We start from the raw sequence: 19,462 nt of genomic DNA, 5'->3' as shown, positions 1-19,462 counted from the left end.
ACTCAAGCAAACTTACTATTGATACGCAGTTCGCTAACCTTGTACTGAGGCCAAATGGTCTTTGCCAAGGTGTGCTAGCCGCCCTTTCTCTCTTTTGCCAAATAAACGGCCTATGGAAGATTTGATTCCTTTCTTCTTTTGTGCTTTGTGGAGTGAGTCCTGGCTACTTGTGCTGCTGTAGTTGCCCATTTCTGCTTCTATTGAGGCTGAAAAACTGTAAAGGATCAATTCAGAAGTTGACATTTCATGTTATTTCTTCTCATTCAGCCTTTTGTAAATTATTCTTCACACATTTTTGTTGCTTATTTCTTCTGATTTAACAAAATTATTTCAGTAAAAATATATAAATTATGTCATGAAGCTAATAATGTATATAATATTTTGGAAAATATTTTTCTTTTAAAATAGAGGTTTGGTCTGTGGGTATGTCTTAATTGGATTGAAACCAGCTAGTCTGGGTGCTTTGATGTACTAGTTTGAGATGTAAACAGAGAGGTAAAGTGCAGTTTCATTTTTTGAATAGAGCATTCAAAAAGTGGGGTGAAAACTTTATCCCTTTCTAACAGATACTAAGCCATGTGTTTATATTACTAATAAAGTTGGTACTATGAAAGGGGTTTAACTGTTAAAAGGTAAAGTTGAAAGAGGCTGGTGATACAATCAGAATTTGAATTTAATCAGTGGTGGTCAGTATAACTTCAGAAGTTTTCAGGTGTGCAGGCAGAGGCAATGTAAGATCAAAAGGCAGCTGCAAGGCTCCAACTGGCTCCACAGTGAAAAGAACCTCATTTTGAATTTGTAAGGTGAAAATACTTTGCCTGGTGTGTGCTTAAAGTCTATGGGTTTCTGCTGCCTTAATGGAGATTAGTTTGGGAATTTGTTAAAAGTTATGATAGTAGCAATTTGTAGCCATATATATATGTTTTAACCTGTGTAATTAATAAAATGTTTCATTTAGTTTAATGTAAAACCTCGAGAACTAGTGGTCTGATTCCTGAGTTTAGAGTCACATCTCAAACGTAACACTTAAAATTATTGATTATGGCAGTTGTTTAAAGTTTCCCTCTGTGATTTTTAAATAACTCCACTTTACCAACTGCATCAATAACAATTAATGGATCACCAACCATAACTGTTATAAATCATGTGATATGTAATGAAAAAATACATGCGATTACCAAGAAAATTTCAAATTACAAGTTTTCACTATCCCTATAAAAAGTTAAAAAAGAGAAAGGTCAAGAACAATTCACTATTGCAAACATTTCTAAACTCACAAAGGATGCAAAAGAATTACTCGAAAAAATCTTAGCTTAATTTTCTAAACTGATCTCTTAACCATAAATTCATTATGAGGGAGAAGAACAATTCACAGGAAGGTCTCAAATAAGTTTATTCCACAGAAAAAATGTGATTCATTGAAACATTTCCCTTCTGGAAATGATTTAACATAACACTTCTGTGAAGTATCCCTATTCTGACATGAAATAATTGATAAACTGATGATGAAACATGATGCACTTTTAAAAATATCATCGGTAACCTAACAATGTAACTTTCTAAGCAACTCTTGGCCGTAGGTCCCAGATGGACTTACCTACGTACATCATCATGATAGGAGGGCAGGGTATGTGTCATTCTTACTGGTCTTGGTGTTGATGGAGGTGACGTTTCACATTTTATTGTGGCTTTATCTTCACGACCTTCTTCCTGAACAGCTGCAATCTGGAATAAGGAGTAAAAGGTTTAGCATCAAATACATACTAAACACTGGAGTTATTTAAACCTCATTATATTTATATGCCTTGATATTATTTCTAATATTAGTTTTAATAATACTTGTTAAAAGTGCAGCTAAATATGATTTGAAATTTACTAATTAGCACTTATTTATTTAGGCATAACCACAAATAATCTGAAAATAATATGTTCAGCAATATTAAACAAATAATGACTTTAAATAAATGGGGTAAACGCCTTCAGGGTTTTTAAATGTGATTTTCAAAGAATAACTGCATGCCTAAAATCTACACATAGACTGTTCTCATGGAATGTTCTTAAAATAATTACCTTTCTCCGATGCTTCCTTAGATCACTAGGCTGATGTTTGCAAAAGAGTAAAGACACAAATTAAGCAGGAACTGCAGATTGCCAATGTAAATATTATTTCATTTTCCAATTTGACTTTGAATAAGAGGTTACCATGTGTCATACATAACAAACCAACAGAGATGTGTATAACCAGTACTTCAAACATGCTTGGGAACCTAGACTTCTAAATTTTCCGTTCAAAAATATCATATAAGTCTCTATGGAAAGGATCTTCCCCCTGTCGGGGGGAGTTGTGCAGGAGCGAGTGTGAGCGGGCAGGTTCCCGATTGGCACCCCCAGTCAGGTGGGTGGGCCAATTAAGGCCTGCCCAGCATGACGTGCGCCAGGAAGCGCTTAGCACTCCCTGTGTGGGCGGGGGGGGATTCCCTCAGCCGGGAGTGCGCTCTTTCGCACATGCGCGCGCAAGAGCGCACAAATCTCCCTGAGGCAAAGTTCTGCCTTAGGGAGATCGGCTTAAATGCGAAAACCAGTCTAAAGAATAGAAAAAATTTTACTGACATAGCCCTACATGTGACATTGTCATATGAGTTGGGACATATCCATAACTTTTATTTTAAAATATTCTGAAATTTTAAAATCCCTCATGTAACCTCATCCTGCCCGTGGATGAGGTTTCATGTTTTTCAGAAGCCCACCTGGGCTCCCAGTCTGCCCGCCAACCTTAAGGTTGGACGGGCAGGCCCATTGATTAGTTCAATTACTTTATTAATGGCCTTAAGTGGCCATTGACAGGCCTGAAAATGCAAATGACGTGGGGTGGCGTCGGGACGCCCGCCCGATGTCACCCCGTGTCATTTCACGTGTCGGCGAGCGGGCCCCACCCCCTGCTCACTGACCGAGAGATGCAGCCCTATGTTAAGTTTGAACTATGATGATGGCCCATGATTTCTAAAAATTTTAAATACACAAGATTTAACTGTAGATTACCTTCTGTATATATGAATATCTCATTTTAAAAATAAAGAGTAGCAGTATTAAAATATTTGTTAACATTTGCAAGAAAAATCAGAAATAACCCGTTGCCCTAAGTTTTATCCCTAAACTCACCAATGTCATGATGCCCATTCGATCAATGTCCCTGGCAGGGCTACGTGCTCTGAATTTGGGTGTTGAATGTCCACTGATAGGAGGGGAGGAGCTAGTTAATGATGAAGCAGTGACAGAGCCTGTAATAGATCTTGCAGGATGCATTCTGGCCAAATTTAGACCTTCAAGGCTAACGCTACCCACTCGATTCTCAATTTCCTCAGCACGAAGTTCAGTTGACTCTTTTTCTTCCTGAATTAACCTGAAAAATTCATAATGGTTTGATTGAAAAAGAATCATGCATTTCTGTGCTTTCATATCAAGTGTGTTGGCAGTTGGTAGCACTATTATTAGTTCTAAGAGACATTTGTAATTCATTAAAGTTTCATTAAAATGGCTCAAAACAAAGTTCAATTAAATGATCGATATACTGTGCCATGAAGAGCTATAATGTGGGTTTATACCCATTATTCTTCATATTGTGAACTCACAAGCTTTGTCATGCTGTCCCAAAAGATAGGTTAGAGACTTCCATACATGGAGGGAAAAATATTGTCACGTAAATAACCTGAGTCTATTCACTCTTGACCTCTTGGTGGCCAATTCAAAACAGGATAGATAGGGTTCCTAGAGAAGGCCAGAAATGCCCTCTTTACTGTGGAATTGGGCATGGACAGTGGTAAGGAAAGGGAGAGAAAAGAAAGGAAATCTAAATTAGGAGAGCAGAAATGTATAAATAATCAATTAAGAATCTATTAAGATGGTGCAAAGCACTATTTTTCTGGTAGTATGAAATGTTCCCAACAGAACATAAAAAAGCCTGGAGTACCAACAATAAAAATCAGGCCATCAAATCTTCTCTACCAAAGTCCATGAATGATTATTTTATTACGGATCACCACCTGCTTATCCACTATTTTAAGGAACCCCAAAAAGATCAAGCAGTGCTTGAGTATCTCTTCATAATTGAGTCCTTTAAGTATTTGAATTGTCCTGTTTAGACTTCTCTGAACTCTTTCTAATGGATCTTTATTCTTCTGGGACAAACTGACCTAGACTGCACATCATACACCAGAACCTTGCTAACTATTGATCTGTATAGGGTCGATATAACAAGTTTGACTTTTAATCAAAGGTCTTGCAGACGCATTCCCCTATCTAATTTGCTTTATTGAGGCCAGTTGCTTTCACTAATCCACTGCAGAATAGGTACTTTCATGTTGTACCAATACATACAACCCTGTTCCAATAGGCGCTATCCTGTGTTTATCTACATTAAAATATATCTGCCATACCTTAATCTAGCCGCAAAATTAATCTAAATCTCTCTTTAGATAAAGGGCTGTAAGTTCAAATGGAGTGGCAATTGAGTCGGATTGCCACTCTGCTCAAAAGTCCTTACCTGAAAATGCAGCTGATCCTATCTCACCCGATCTTCCGACTCAGATTGAGTGAGATCTGGGGTCTCATGTCAAGTGTTTAGAATCGCAAGTAAGTAAGCCATGCCCCTTTTTTACAACACTAGCTGCTGTAAACCAGTTAAGGTTGAAGGTCCAGTCAGGTTAAAAGGTCTTTGACACGGTAAGTATATTAGGTAAGTGGGTAGGATTTGAGGATTTGGGGATTTGGGGGAGGTTTCGGGAGGGGGCTCGGCTTCAATCTGGGAGGGTTGGGCCTGGGGACTGGGAGGGGGGTTGGGTCAGGTTGGGTCGGGCCTTGGGGAGGTGGTGAGGGTTCTAGTTGGGCCTTGGGGGAGGGGAGGTCTGGTCGGGTCAGGCTAGTCTGGGGGTAGTCGGGGGTTGGGAGAAGTCCCACGGGCGGTGCAGGGTGGGGATGGGAAAGTCCCATGGTGGGGGGGGGGGGGAGGGGGGGTGGTGGAGGAGTCCTATGGGGGTGGGGTACTCCCGTGGAGATGGGGTTGCCCTGAGGGGGGATGGGGAGTCCCATGGAAGGCATATAGACAAAAGAACAATAGTCACCTTATTTCATTGTTAATGGCATCAAGCTGTTCTTGTAGCATCATGGCAAGAGTCTGAGCATCAGAGTGCCCACTAGGTGAAAGAAGATCCATGGAACTAAATATGGTTTCTCTGTCATCATCATCGATGTCAGACATTTCAGTGTCACTCTCAAATTGATGGCTGCTCAACAGACCAATATGTTGAGTCCTGCTCCACTCTTTATCACCAATTGTCTGTATCTGAAGTGCAGATAAGAGAGAGTCAAATTTCCATGATGGTTCTCCTAATCATCCACCATAAATTCAGCAGAGGATCCACAGAGACTTTGGAGAAACGGTGTGAATGCCATTTGCAATCTTCCACTGTAGTTATTTGGTGGATGAATTGCATATTCCATAACCCTCTCATTTTGCCATTTTAATCACTGTAGAAAGCAGAAATTAAATGGAAAGCTAGGCTTTCCATTTAATATTCTTACATTAACTTGATTTTGAACCTTTCATTATTATCTTTTGCACTTTTCCAAAGACACATATTTAACACCCAATAACAGAATTTCTCATTAATTTCAAATGTTAATTTCTAACATTCAGAAATATTTATCTTTTAAACCTGCAGAATTGAGAATTAACAATATTATTTGACACACTAGAACAAGTTCCACTTTTATACTTGTTCAATTTTGGTGCAGAGATGTTTAGTGGAAACTAAAAATGTAAACTATCTCAAATCAGAGTCCAACCAACTTTGAACTCATCCACTGCAGTTTTTACAGAGCTGGGGTGGTGGCAGGTGACTAGCCCACTCCCAGGAGTGTTTGGGCGGGTGGGGTTGGGGGGGTGGGTGGCGGGAGTGGTGCAGGTGGGTCCTTCATTTAAAAATCCGAATGAGGCTGCATGTCACAGATTTTCTGGGTCTTGGAAACCCAGCAGCTAAATAAGCAAGGACCGCTGCATAGAACCAGCAGGTGCTTTTCCAGCACTGCGTGAGGGCCAACAGAAGCAGGAGTATCCAATGCCCTCTGAAGTCCTCCATGGCCCGCCATCCCCTCCCAGCACCCCTCCTATAACCTCTATAGACCTCTGTGATCCACTCCCCTCCTCCTCTGATCTCTGTGGCCCAACATTGCGGTCATCTCCCCTGACTTCTCCAGCTACGCTATCAATGTCCCTCTTGAGTCTCCAATTGCTCCTGGCCCTCAAATCAATGTTCCATCCTACCTCATTCACTCTCAACCACTCCCCTTCCAATGGTGTCACTCTGACCCATGTTCTCTCCCAGTCCCACACCTCACATTGATGTCCCCCTGACCCAATATTTCTGGCTACCGCTATCAATATTCCCCTCAATCCCCAATTTTCCCACACTGGCTTCTGATTTCTCTGCTCCCCCTCCATTGACGTCTCCCCCCACGAAACCCCAATCTCTTTGGCCTCCCCAATGATGTCATTGCAACACCCAATCTCTTCTTGCCCTACCATTGAAGTATACTTGACCCCTGACCCCTGCAACCCTTATTATCAATGTCCCCTGAGCCTATTTATTCTAGACACCCCATTAATATTCCCTATGAAACCTGATCTCCCCCAGTTCTACCATCAATGTTCCCTGAACCCTGCTTTCTCCAGCCCTCCTTTAGGCTCCCTGATTACAGCCCAGTGCTGCAGGCCTACTTGCCCAATGGCCAGCCAGGCTTTCAACTGTGGTTCAGAAATAGGTTCCAAAAATTCTACTTGTTATGGATTCCAAAAATGGGACCTAATGGAAGAACACGAGAGAAACCTGTTTGGTGAGAAGGAATTCCTGAAAATTATTTGAACACATATTTTATGCTGTTGAAAATCATTTGCTTAAGATTTCTTTCAAAGGGTTAAGGCCTAACAGTAGAAATAAGGCTCGGAAGGCTGTTACTCTCTATTTTGAGCTAAATAGTAAGCTTAATTGTTAAGTGACAAAAAGAAATTGTACAAAATACACTCAAAGTTTGATCTTATTTTTAAACAGTAAATGTGGTTTTTTTTTTAGGCAGTAATTTTTGTAATTTTTCCACATGTTAGTAAAAAACATCAATTTTGCATATTTCCTTCACCTTATCCAATGGTATACGTTTGCAGTACTTGAGCAACTTTTAAGTTGTTTTCTTTTTGCTTTGGTTGTCAATGACATTCATTGGTTTTGACCATAGTGTCTTAAAATTGTATTTTGAAAAAAAGGTAAAAGACATTATAAATAAACTGTCTATATTATACTAAACTTATTTTGAAATTCCTTCGAACTTATTTGAAATGTTCAAGAAAAGGCAATAATTGATTTAATAATATTCAATTATACATCAATTCAAATCTGAGGCACAAACCTTTGGTTCTTCTCTGTGGCCTACTGTACACCCTTTCTGTGATCTCCTTAGCACTTTGGCAGACCTATAATGGTCAGGTTGGCTATCTATCAATGAGCCCATGGAATACCGCATATCAGGTGAAGTATCCAAGCGTGGCCTGGAAATTAACAATGCTTTCATTATCTTGTAGAAAAGAAAATGTTCTGGAAACTTCTCAATCTTAAAAAAATAAATTAATTTAGCAGAGCCATTGCACTAATAATATGTCATAAAAGCTGAATGTTAATATAAATTACAACCGTGACTGTACTCCAATAATATTTCATTGACTGTAAACTGTTTTGGGTTATCCTAAGGTCAAACATATGTATATAAATGCAATTTACTTTTTTCTTTTTAGGACATCAATTTGCCCATGAGTCATAGAGCCACTTGAGTCATTACGGTACAGAAAGAGGCCATTTGGCCTGTAATGATCATGCTGGCCATGAGTGGTACCTGTCAAAGAGGCTGGGCCTTCAATGTATGAATTACAAAAAAATCTGTGGATGCATGCAACAACAACTTTATTTAATTTTTCTCCTGGCCAGTCTTCTCTCTGGACTCTGAAGACATTTTTTCTGGTCTGGTACCAGTCTCTAGACACATTTGTCACAAAGTTCTTGTGGTTGCTGGTCATTTGGTGAAGGAGGTAACCGAGGCAGGAGACCCCAGAATTTCCCAGAGTTGGTTGGCATGCTGGTTTGCCAGCATCTTTCTGCCTCTGGGCCATTTTTAAGGAGGCAGGTTAGGAGGGGTGATGGCTACCTCCCAGCTTGTTAACATAATTAAAAGGATAATGAAGGATATTAATCAGAGGCAAGCAAGGGTCAGGATTCCAGGATCAATCTGAGGCCCGGCCGCAGCTGAAATATCTACGCAACCACAGCAGCAGCCGCAAGGTCCTCCTTCACAACGGTGGTCTGGCAGCTGTGCCCATTTCTTTTTGAAAAATTTGTAAAAATTGCTGAGAGCGTACCTCTATCTTTTGGCATCCTCTTTCTCCCTTTTCTGCACCTGCAGACTGCAGCTCCTTCAGTGCTGAAGGGCATCCTATTGGTCCTCCATTGTCAGAAGCCGCTCTCTGGCCACTTCTCTGATAATTGTGTTGGGTGACAGAATCAGATAACACACTGTCATGTGGCACATGACAATCATTTGTGTTGATTTGCTGTCATCCCTAACTGAAATATGAGCATCTCTATGATATTGACTTTGAACCCTTTCCCCATGTCATTTCTAATGTTTGTGTTTCATTTCCCACAGGTCCTTAACGTATGATGGAGGAGTTGGTGCTGGGGTAAGTTAAGGAGTCTTCAGAAGATGTTGTGCAATCTAAGGATGCACCGTCACGCAAATCATGCACATTCTTCATAGGTGCAGATATACAAAACTTGGTGGGGCCTCCAAGGCAGTAGCTAAGTTGTCACATAGTGAGCCATTCATCACATATGAGCAAGAACAAGCACTAAAGCAGGGACTGCAGTGGAGTGTTCTGCTCAAAAGGAGCAGGCCATTCTAAGCTCTGCTCAACTGGACATAATTGCTTACCCTTAGAGTTAATTCAAGAAGAGAAATATTCTGAAGCGAGGTGCTGTGAGCATTTCCGGAGTTAAAATGCACCACTGGAGCGAGATTGGTGGAGTCCATCTATAGCATGAGTGCCATGATGGCTCAGACCTTTGCACTGATGTAATCGTTCACAGAAATAGTGGCCACCTGCATGGAACATCAGATGAAGCAGGCAACCAAGTGTATGCATGCCCTCACCAATGGATTGCATACTCAGTCTCCTACTTTAAATAGGATGAAGGAAACTTAAAATAGCATTCAGTGCCTTGCTGAAGTGCAGCAAAGTACTCTCTAACTTCTTGTCAGCAGCAAAGTGTGGGTGGGCTTTGAGAGAAGACAAAGAAAGGATATGTGGTGATGGGGATTTCACTCAAAGTGCTCCCATTTCTCATCCTTTGATTAGTCCCCAACCCCTCAGTCAGAGCCCCACATGCTGACTCCTGCTGCTGATGATCAAGTCTGACCCTACATGGACCACAAAACCCACAGGACGTCCTCCACAAGCATCCCAGCTGTCCGAGCAGGGAATTGAAGAGCCTGCCTCTAACTCTGCTGAAGCTATAGGTGTAGCACCATGTAGAAGTAAGAAGAAACTGAAGTGGAAGACTCTTTAATTCCATAAAAAGATTCACTTGAGTGTGTTAAAATACATTGAAAATGTTAATGAGCTCTAAACTTTATTTCAAGTCTCCATTTCTAGTCATCTTCATTGTTACTTTCCCCTGCCAAATGGCCATCAGCCTTGTGAATGGTACGACCAGAGTGCAACCAAAGGGCGTGAATTGAAATAGAAACTGTGGGAATGACTTGTGTTGGCTTTGGGGTGTTGGGGGGTTGGCGGGTGGCGCAGTGCGATGTGCAGTGGGTTCAACATTGGTATCATATGGCTTCACTGGTTGCCTGAATCATGCCTGTACGAGTATGTTGTGGACTTTTCTGTAGCTAGTTGAAAAGCTGCAGGCAGCCTGGCCACACCAGCCTCCTCATCATCCTGCTCTTCCTGCTGCCCATCCTCCTCTTCCCCTCTCCTCCTTTGAGGATGCAAAGCGGTCATTACCTTCCCGCCCATGCGGCTTCAGTTCTTTCTACAGTGCTATAATGTGCAAGGCACAGCAGACCACTACCATCCTGGGCACCCTTTCTGGTACATACTGAAGGGTGGCCCCAGGTCTGTCCAGGCACCTGAATTGCACCATCATCAACTCAAAGGTTTGCTCAATGACCACTCTTGTGCTCATGTGGCTCCGGTTGTACCTTTCCCTGATTCAGTGATAGGATTCCTCACAGGTGTCATCAGCCAAGTGCTTAGAGGGTAGCTCTTGGGTGGAATTTTCCCAAAGTGAAACTAAATGCGTTGATGGGTGGTTTCGGCAGTGCCCAGTGTACTGCCAGTAATGGCGGCAACTCATGCCCAATTCTGTGCTTGGAGCCTCATTAATTATGCAGAGGCGCACTTCGTTCTGAATCACCTGGTGGGTCGGGAGTTGACCAAATCAGAATACCCCATCCTAAAGGATGTGACCGCCTTTTAGTATAGTATCCAGGCAACTTTCCCCTTCCTGATGTAAGGCAGTGTCTGCAGCTCAGCCTCAAGCTCAGTGACTCTGAGCCAAAGTTCCTCAACCCACAGACACTTACTAGTGATGTGTTTGCCCTGGATAACAATGGTGTCCAGGAGCCCCCACATCGTGCATTCACAACACATCACCTGCTCTGCCATCTTTATTAAGTGTTAAATTAATTATTATGTTCTTAATTAATTTATAATCAATAAACCCTACTATTTCAAATGAGCTTTGCTACTGCTAGTAAACCTTGCTAATACTAATAAAATCTTATAATTATTAAATTACATGAGTTTTTAAATATAAGCAAGCAAAATACTCACCAACGAATCACTTACCTATTTCCCTGTGATGCCACACTTTGGTTTACCTCTGAACACGGTCACAGACTGAGCTCCCATCCCGGCTAGCTCTCTCCGTGTCTCGTGCTGATTAATGCTCTGAAGTCTTGCCACTCTCTCTCCTCTTCTCATGCTGATTTATGCTCCAAAGTCTTGCTGCTGCTCTCTCCTGTTCTCATGCTGAGTTTTGCTCCAAAATCTCACCGAACTAATGATAAATACTGCTGGTTGATCTGAGGGCACCTTGAATGGCACATCTGTGCAGTCTACGATGGGATGGGCAACAAATGCTTGCTTTTCCAGTGACGCTCACATCCCGTGAAATAATTGAAGAAACAGCTACTGCAGCAAATCTGAGAGCCTTCTCCTTTTGACTGTTTTCCTCAGTAGCAAAGTGGATATAACTGGCTGCCTGGGCAAACATGGCATCAATCACCTGGTAGATTTCTCTCAATTGCGCATGGCAGATTGTAAAATCCTGCAGATATCACCAGCAGATCCCTGAAAGGAGCTGGAGCTAAAGAAATATTCAGGGCTATGATGACCTTGACAGTGACTGGCAATGCATGCCCACCTGGTCTACTGGGAAAGAGGTCTTGTTCCAAGAGTCTGAAGATGTCAGCAGCATCAACAGTGCGTCCTGAGGCAATGTTGCTCAGTCATGAGGAAGCTGATCTTCAAGCTGGAGCTTTGCCTCCATTCCCTATATCCTCTGGAGTAGCATGTGACTGAGAAAAAGGCAGCTGCTGCTGCTGTGGATCCTGCTGCACTTGAATGTTGCTGATCCTGCTGCACTTAATGTTGCTGTTGCTGCTCCTCCTGTACCTTATCTAAGATCCAAAGTAGAGCTGGCTAAGCTCCTCCCATGCTGCAGTGAAGACTAACAGCAGGGAAGAACAGGTCAAGGTGAGTAAAGTCCTCCAAAATGATGGAAATCAACTCTGGAGCAGTAAAAGCACACACTCAGAACAAGCCCTGACAGCAAAAGCCTTTCACCTTGTGGATTCATTTGGATAACCAGGGGATCCTTTTGAAATGGTCCCAGGACACATTAGGGAGAGTCAGGTACCCTTTGGTTGAGGTAAAGTACCATTTGAGAGAGGAAGGTATCTCTTTGGAAGCACTAAAGTATCCTTTGGCAGAGGTCAGTTGGGATTCATAAAATTAGACATGAATTTGCGTAAAAAGTGCATAAACTCATTGGAATTGTCAAAGCTGTCAAAGAGCTGCCAAGCCGTTAAAGGACTGTGCACGCTGTCAAAGAACTGTTAAGGCTATCAAAGAACTGTCAAGATGTCAAAGAACTGTCAAAACTCATTGGAACTGTCAAAGCTCATGGGAATTGTCAAAGCTATCAAGGGATTTAACTCTACTGAACTTTAACATTAAAAAATGTGTGGAGTTAAAAAAAGTACTCACTATTTCACTCTGCCTGTTGACATAAGCCTGAGGACTATCAGTATAGGAGTTGTGCTGCATGACTGATTTTACAACCATGTTGGATGTCTGTTAAGTGAGCATTTTGATTGACAGTTCCAAGTGCTTATAGATAGAAATGCTTGTTTCTATAAGGGATTAAATACTTAAGAAAAATGTTTGTTTTCATAAGGGATGGGATTAAGTACTTAAGGGAAATGCTTGATTTCATAAGAGATTAGTTGAAGGACTTTCAATGTATAGGATTTTTTCATCAATGAGAATGTTTTTTCAAATAGTGATGTCATCAATAGGCACATTATTTTATGTCAGCATGGCTTCAGAGATTTGCCAATGGTTTGCTCAAGGTGAGTTGGCATGGATGGGGTAAGGGCCATGGGGATGAGTTGGGGCATGGGTTGGTGTAGAGGGTATGAGGACCAATGGGGGGTGGTAGTGGGGCATGAGGTGGCATAGATTGGCATGGATGGGGTATGGGGAGATTGGCATAGATGGGGTATGGGGAGTGTGTGGGAGTAAGGAAGTATGAGGGGTGAGGGCTGGCGGGCTGTTTTTGTCATTTTTAAAAATAACTTCAATGAAGTACTAGGGTACTGAGGCAGGTCTTCCGCCCAGCCCATCTCAGCACCCGGCTGCCTCTACCCTCATTCTGGCATCACCTGGCCCGACTCCCAGGGAACCCCACCAGCCTGGAGCAAAAATTCCAAATTCCGGGGTCTGGTTGGCAGAGCCAGGAAATGTCCCAACTCTGAGCTCCTGATCTGGGAGTGAAAATTCAGGTCTTGATCTGCTTTGGTGGTATTTTAGGGAGGAATATTGCTCAAGATACCAGGAGAACTCACCATTCTTTTTTTGAATAGTATCACAGGATATTTTGCATCCATCTGAATAAACATCCTTGGTTTATCATATCATCTCAGGCAATGAAACATTCCCCAGCAATGCACTGAAGAACCTCCTCTGACAGCAAGTCCTGGATATGGTTTAAGTCCACAACCCTTTGACTCAGAGGTGAGAGTGGTATCAACTGACCTAACCCAAAGCAGTTTAAAATATGAAAGAAAAGTTTTATTTATCTTCTTTTAAAATTGTTCTTTCTTAATAGTTTAATTTCTTCCAGAAGGCAAGAAGATATTGGTTTAATACTAATAATTGGTTTAATCAGGATACAATGAGAAGGAAAAGAGAGGCTTTTAGCAGGTACAAGGGAAGCAAATCAATGGAGGCATTAGTGGAGTACAGAAAGTGCAGGGTGGAGCTTAAGAAAGCAATTAGCAGAGCAAAGAGGGGATATGAGAAAGCTCTGGCTGGTAAAAGTAGGGAAAATCCCAAGGTATTCTATAAGTATCTCAATGGGAAGAGGATAACTAGGGAAAGAGTAGGGCCCATTAGGGACCAAGGGGGCAATCTATGGGTGGAGCCAGAGGACATCGCTAGAGTGTTGAACGAAGACTTCACATCCGTCTTCACCCAGGAGAATGAGGATGAAGGTATCGAACTCAGGGAGAGAGGCTGCAAAGTTCTTGAGCAAATTGATATAGGGAGTGACAAGGTATTGGAGGTGTTGGCAGGCTTTAAAGTGGACAAATCTCCAGGTCTGGATGATTTGTGTCCCAGACTGCTGAGGGAGGCAAGGGAGGAGATCGCAGGGGCTCTGACACAAATTTTTAATTCCTCTCTGGCCACAGGGGAGGTGCCAGAGGACTGGAGAACAGCTAATGTGGTTCCGCTATTTAAGAAGGGTTGCAGAGATAAGCCAGGGAACTACAGGCTAGTGAGTCTCACGTCAGTGGTAGGGAAGCTATTGGAGAAAATTCTGAAGGAGAGAATCTATCTCCACTTGGAGAGGCAAGGTTTGATCAGGGATAGTCAGCATGGCTTTCTCAGAGGGAGGTCATGCCTAACAAATTTGATTGAATTTTTTGAGGAGGTGACCAGGTGTGTAGATGAGGGTAGTGTAGTTGATGTAGTTTATATGGATTTCAGCAAAGCCTTTGACAAGGAACCACATGGGAGACTTATAAAGAAGGCAAATGCACATGGGATACAGGGTAATTTGATAAGGTGTATTCAAAATTGGCTTAGTTGTAGGAGACAGAGGGAGATGACAGAAGGATGCTTTAGTGACTGGAAGCCAGTGTCCAGTGGTGTACCACAGGCATCTGTGCTGGGTCCCCTATTATTCGTCATTTATATAAACGACATAGATGACTATGTGGGGGGTAGGATTAGTAAGTTTGCGGACGACACAAAGATTGGCTGAGCGGTTAACAGTGAGATTGAGCGTCGTGGGCCACAGAAAGATATAGACGGGATGGTCAAATGGGCAGATAAGCGGCAGATGGAATTTAACCCTGAAAAGTGTGAGGTGATACACTTTGGAAGGAGTAATTTGACAAGGAAGTATTCAATGAACGGCATGACACTAGGAAGTTCTGAGGAACAAAGGGACCTTGGCGTGTGTGTCCATAGATCTCTGAAGGCGGAGGGGCATGTTAGTGGGGTGGTGAAAAAGGCTATGGGACACTTGCCTTTATCAATCGAGGCATAGATTACAAAAGTAGGGAGATGATGTTGGAGTTGTTTAGAATCTTGGTGAGGCCACAGCTAAAGCACTGTGTGCAGTTCTGGTGGCTATATTATAGGAAGGATGTGATTGCACTGGAGGGGGTGCAGAGGAGATTCACCAGGATGTTGCCTGGGATGAAACATTTAAGTTATGAAGAAAGGTTGGATAGACTTGGGTTGTTTTCGTTGGAGCAGAGAAGACTGTGGGGTGACCTGATTGAGGTGTACAAGATTATGAGGGGCATGGACAGGGTGGATAGGGAGCAGCTGTTCCCCTTCATTGAAGGGTCAGTCACGAGGGGGCATAAGTTCAAGGTGAGGGGTAGGAGGTTTAGGGGGATGTGAGGAAAAACTTTTTTACCCAGAGGGTGATGATGGTCTGGAATGTGCTGCCTAGGAGGGTGGTGGAGGTGGGTTGCCTCAAATCCTTTAAGAAGTACCTGGCAGGTCATAACATTCAAGGCTATGGGCCAAGTGCTGGGATTAGGTAGGTAGGTCAGGTGTTTCTCATGTGTCAGTGCAGACTCGATGGGCTGAAGGGCCTCTTCTGCACTGTGTGATTCTGTGAATAATAAACTCCCAGTTTAACTTGCTCCAACTTTATTATTTTTGGAGTAATCTAATAATTGTCTTTTTTCACCATGGATTTGACAAGATGATAGATCCAATGCAGATGACTTCCTGCTGAGTCCAGCTCATGTAATATTGTAGAAGGAATAATTTTCTTTTGTAACATCTGAGGGGAATGCTTGCAAGTGACAGCTACCTGGCCTGTCCCAAAAGGCAAAGCCAGTGGGCAACAGTTACCCTAGTTTGATACAGAGGAAAAGAGAGCACAAAAATATTCCAGTTAGTTCCTTGGACAATATAGTGATAATTTGCTGATTGGCTATAATTGTTAATTAAATTGCCCACTACATACAGTAATTATCACATCACTAACTTATCTTAATGATTAAATAGCTCAATTTAACAATTAACTTAGTCATGTAATTTAATCCAGATATTCAATCTGTTTTACAAGTCAATCAGTTCCTTATTATAATTATTAATCAAACTGCACTTTCAATTTATTAATTGATAATATTATCCCTGTTTTAAAGAAACTACATATTATAGGGGAAAATTCATTTACTTCAAGCAATGCTACCACATTAAATCAATTATGGGAAAAAATTCATTCACTTAAAGCAATGGTACCACACTACATCAATTCTTTGAGGCAAGCAGCACCACAGGCCTTGAGCTGCATAAAAATTATTTCGAGTTATCAACAGTCACAGATTGCAACTCTTTCGAGTACAATCACAGTTCTTGGTTTCCGGGAGTGGGAGATGAACCCACAACCCTCTGATTCAAAGGTGAGGGTGCTATGAACTGAGCCACAGCTGACACCTCCCTTGAGCTGCATAACCTGCACGGTTTTCTTAACGATACCAATGAGGAAACCTATGTGGCTATGCAGCACTGTCTGTCCCTGGAGAATTGACATAAATCTGCCTAACACCACTTGAAACAATTTTTTCCCCCTACCTGTTTGAAAAGTTTGAATCAGGTACATGTCCTCTGGGTATGTTTATAGGGCTTAAAGCATACTACTTGACTCAAATTAATTATTCAGTAAATATCATATGAATAAAATACTGAGAGTTAAAATTGTTCACAATCTCTTGAAAAAAGCAATTGACAACAACAAAGCTACCAAATTAAGATAATAATCTTAATTTAAGATAATATAAGTCTTAAGTCCTTAAGTCCTTAAGATAATATAAGTCCTTTGAATGGTCATACTGGCTTTCTAATCATTGCACTCTTTAGTCACAGAAATAAAATTTATAATGTAATACACTCACAAGAAATTTAACAACCTAAAAAGCATAAACAAAATACATAGAGGTACCATACCCATTTTCCAGTTTTGCCAACAACTCTTCACTTTCTCATGGTTCTTTTGCCTCCTGTTATGTTCCCAGTGCTTAGATCTTGATTATTTTGCCATGTTTCTGCACATATGCAGCCTGACGTTACAGTGCATCTATGTGCTACTGTGCTGCCCATCAGTAGCATGTTATGGCATGGTCACAATCACACATACCATGTTGCTGAAGTGGTGCCATTATGAAAGACTACTCTTACAAGCATAATGACCTCTTAGGAAAAAGGTCCATTGATAATTTAAAATGGATCAGGAATATTAATTGGAACATGCATAGAAGAGAGAGAGGTAACAAGTTAAAGGTTATATTTGTAGAAGGAGGCAGCAAATGAGTGAAGGAAGACTTGGCAGCAAGTAGATAGAGAGGCAATAAGGAAACTGTTTCAGAATCATGCATTCAGAGCTAGCAAAAGAGACAAAAAGGTAATAAGAAAGTTGAACACAAGAGACAGACAAGAAGCTGTGACACAAGATTTGGAATTTTTCCAAAAGGTAGATAGCTATGCTGTCAGGGCCTAAAGCAGGACTTGAGCCAATGTGGACTGCGGGACCCTGGCAAGCATTTTATTGGCAGAGGTCAATTAAGAGGCTGCCACTGGGACCGCTGCCCCATTGAGGATGGTGGGCCTCCTCCCAGAGCTTTGAGGCCAATCAGAGAGCCAGCAGCTTGGCAACCTTAGCAGTGTCACTGATAGATGTGGCCAGCCGTGGCTACAGGAAGAAGTAGAAGGTGCCTCCATGTTGAGATGCCCTTAGGCCCCGGCATTCAGAGGGGTGCATTCTTTCGTGGTGCTGCTGGAAACCAGGTGGGAGGCTGTCATGATTTGTTTATCTGGTGGTCTCCCCATGTGGTGGCATCCCCTCCTGAAGCTGGTAAAATGCCAGTGGAGCCAGAAAATGGTCAGCTGTTGAACATAAATTGGTTTAATTGGCCATCAGCCGGCCAGAGACGTGCGGCTGCACTGCTGAGATTCCCACTGTTGAGAAAAACCCATGGCAGGGGTAGGCATTGGGTTCCCTTCTACGTACCTTCCCGCAACCCAACCCATCTCCAGAGGGCTGGTAAAATCCAGGCCAAGATGAGAGACAGATACATGAAGAGAAAGGGACACACATTTTATTTTTATCAATTCGCATGGTAGATTAATTATTTCACATCATAGTACAGTGTTTTTTAAATTACTAGGCACTTGCCATTAATTGACAGTTTACTTTCAAGTTACCTGGACATGGCTGGGTCCAACAAAGCAACAGATTGCATTTTCATTTGTTGAACCTCAGAGTGAAATTTTTCAACTTCTTCTGCTAATCGTTCCTGTAAAGAGCAATAATTAAGTAGATTTCAACACCAAAACATAAGTTTTTATGACACAACGAAAGCGTAATTTATCAGATATAATGGCCCTAAATTTGCTAGATGCAATGACGAAATAATAACGAATGGCTTTACTACCGCCACTAAAGTTATGGCATTAGTGAATAACACCAGTGTTATAGTGACACTATAATTAGAGGGAATATTAGCGCTACTCCATTGTAACAATCATTTAAATTTATCACTGCCTGCAGGAATGCCATTTTGAAAGGCACTGGCAGGTTGAGTGAAATAATTCTTTTACTATTGGGATGATTATGAGATAGATAACTGCTGAAATTTAACATATATTTAATTAAATAATGTCATAGCAAATCAATATAATAACACCATAGCAATACTGTACTGTATTTCAATGACAATATAGTCCTTTTATAATCTAAAAGCTGTTTTGCAAGGTGATAATTTTTTTGATTCACATTTTGGAAAAACTCTCGGATTTACTATTTGAGGTGTTGAACCAATAACAGAATACACTTGACATGATCATTCAGAATTTGTCAATTATTAACATACTGGGGAGATCTTGTAGACATAAATAAGCAGCACATGTAACTCATTGGCCTGGACTTTTAAGACTGGACCTGCAGGGAGCAGGTGGCTCAAGGTCATGAGGAATCTGGATGTCAGGATTCCCCTTTAACTCCACAGTGTGTGTGTGATGTCACTGATTAGTTCCCCACCTTATTGGTAGGCTGGCTTCCAGTTGGATGGGGAATTGGTCGGTGAAGATCACAGAACCAGGTAAGGTCCTGCTGGGGTGCAGGGCAGGGGTTGACCTTGGAGGGTGCAGTGGGTGTCGAACGGAGTCGGAGGCTGATCGGGGAGAGTGGGGCAATCATGGGGAAGGATGCCAATCCTGGAATCTTAGGGAATGGGCACTAATCAAGGACCTGTGAGGCGGGAGATGGATAGGGAGGTGAGATTGGAAGCCTGGGGAGGGAAATTGGGGGGCTTCATTGTAGGTTGGTGCGGGAATCAGAGGGGAGGAAGGTTGAAGTACTGGGGTGGGAGTTTGGAGGCCTAGTCAGGAAAGAGGTCATTTACTTTGTAGGCATGGGGAAATCGGAGGCCTTATGGAGAAAGTCGGAGGTAGCGGGGGCGGGGTGCAGAAAGGAGTTGTGGGGAGGGATGGTGCCTGATCGCAGGAGTTCAACTGGCAGGAAAACTGATGAAGTAGGTAGGTGTAAAG

At 42.1% G+C, this 19,462-nt stretch overlaps 1 protein-coding gene across 1 annotated transcript in view; it reads right to left on the bottom strand.

Annotated features, from left to right (window-relative positions):
• Positions 1-19,462, bottom strand: part of ppfia2 (PTPRF interacting protein alpha 2) — a 373,178-nt gene that overhangs the window by 145,147 nt on the left and 208,569 nt on the right. The window contains exons 11-17 of the mRNA XM_078567936.1: positions 18,119-18,210; positions 7,456-7,594; positions 5,118-5,338; positions 3,160-3,400; positions 2,071-2,100; positions 1,598-1,725; positions 39-214 (exon numbers count right to left, since the gene is read on the bottom strand). Coding sequence (XP_078424062.1) covers positions 39-214; positions 1,598-1,725; positions 2,071-2,100; positions 3,160-3,400; positions 5,118-5,338; positions 7,456-7,594; positions 18,119-18,210 — 1,027 coding nt within the window. The remainder of the gene's footprint in view (positions 1-38; positions 215-1,597; positions 1,726-2,070; positions 2,101-3,159; positions 3,401-5,117; positions 5,339-7,455; positions 7,595-18,118; positions 18,211-19,462) is intronic.

The sequence above is a fragment of the Cetorhinus maximus genome, chromosome 22 (genome assembly GCF_964194155.1).
Source record: "Cetorhinus maximus chromosome 22, sCetMax3.hap1.1, whole genome shotgun sequence".
NCBI classification, from domain to species: Eukaryota; Metazoa; Chordata; class Chondrichthyes; order Lamniformes; family Cetorhinidae; genus Cetorhinus; species Cetorhinus maximus.
Note: the sequence above shows the minus strand (reverse complement) of the source record. Positions and strands in the feature narration are given on the sequence as shown.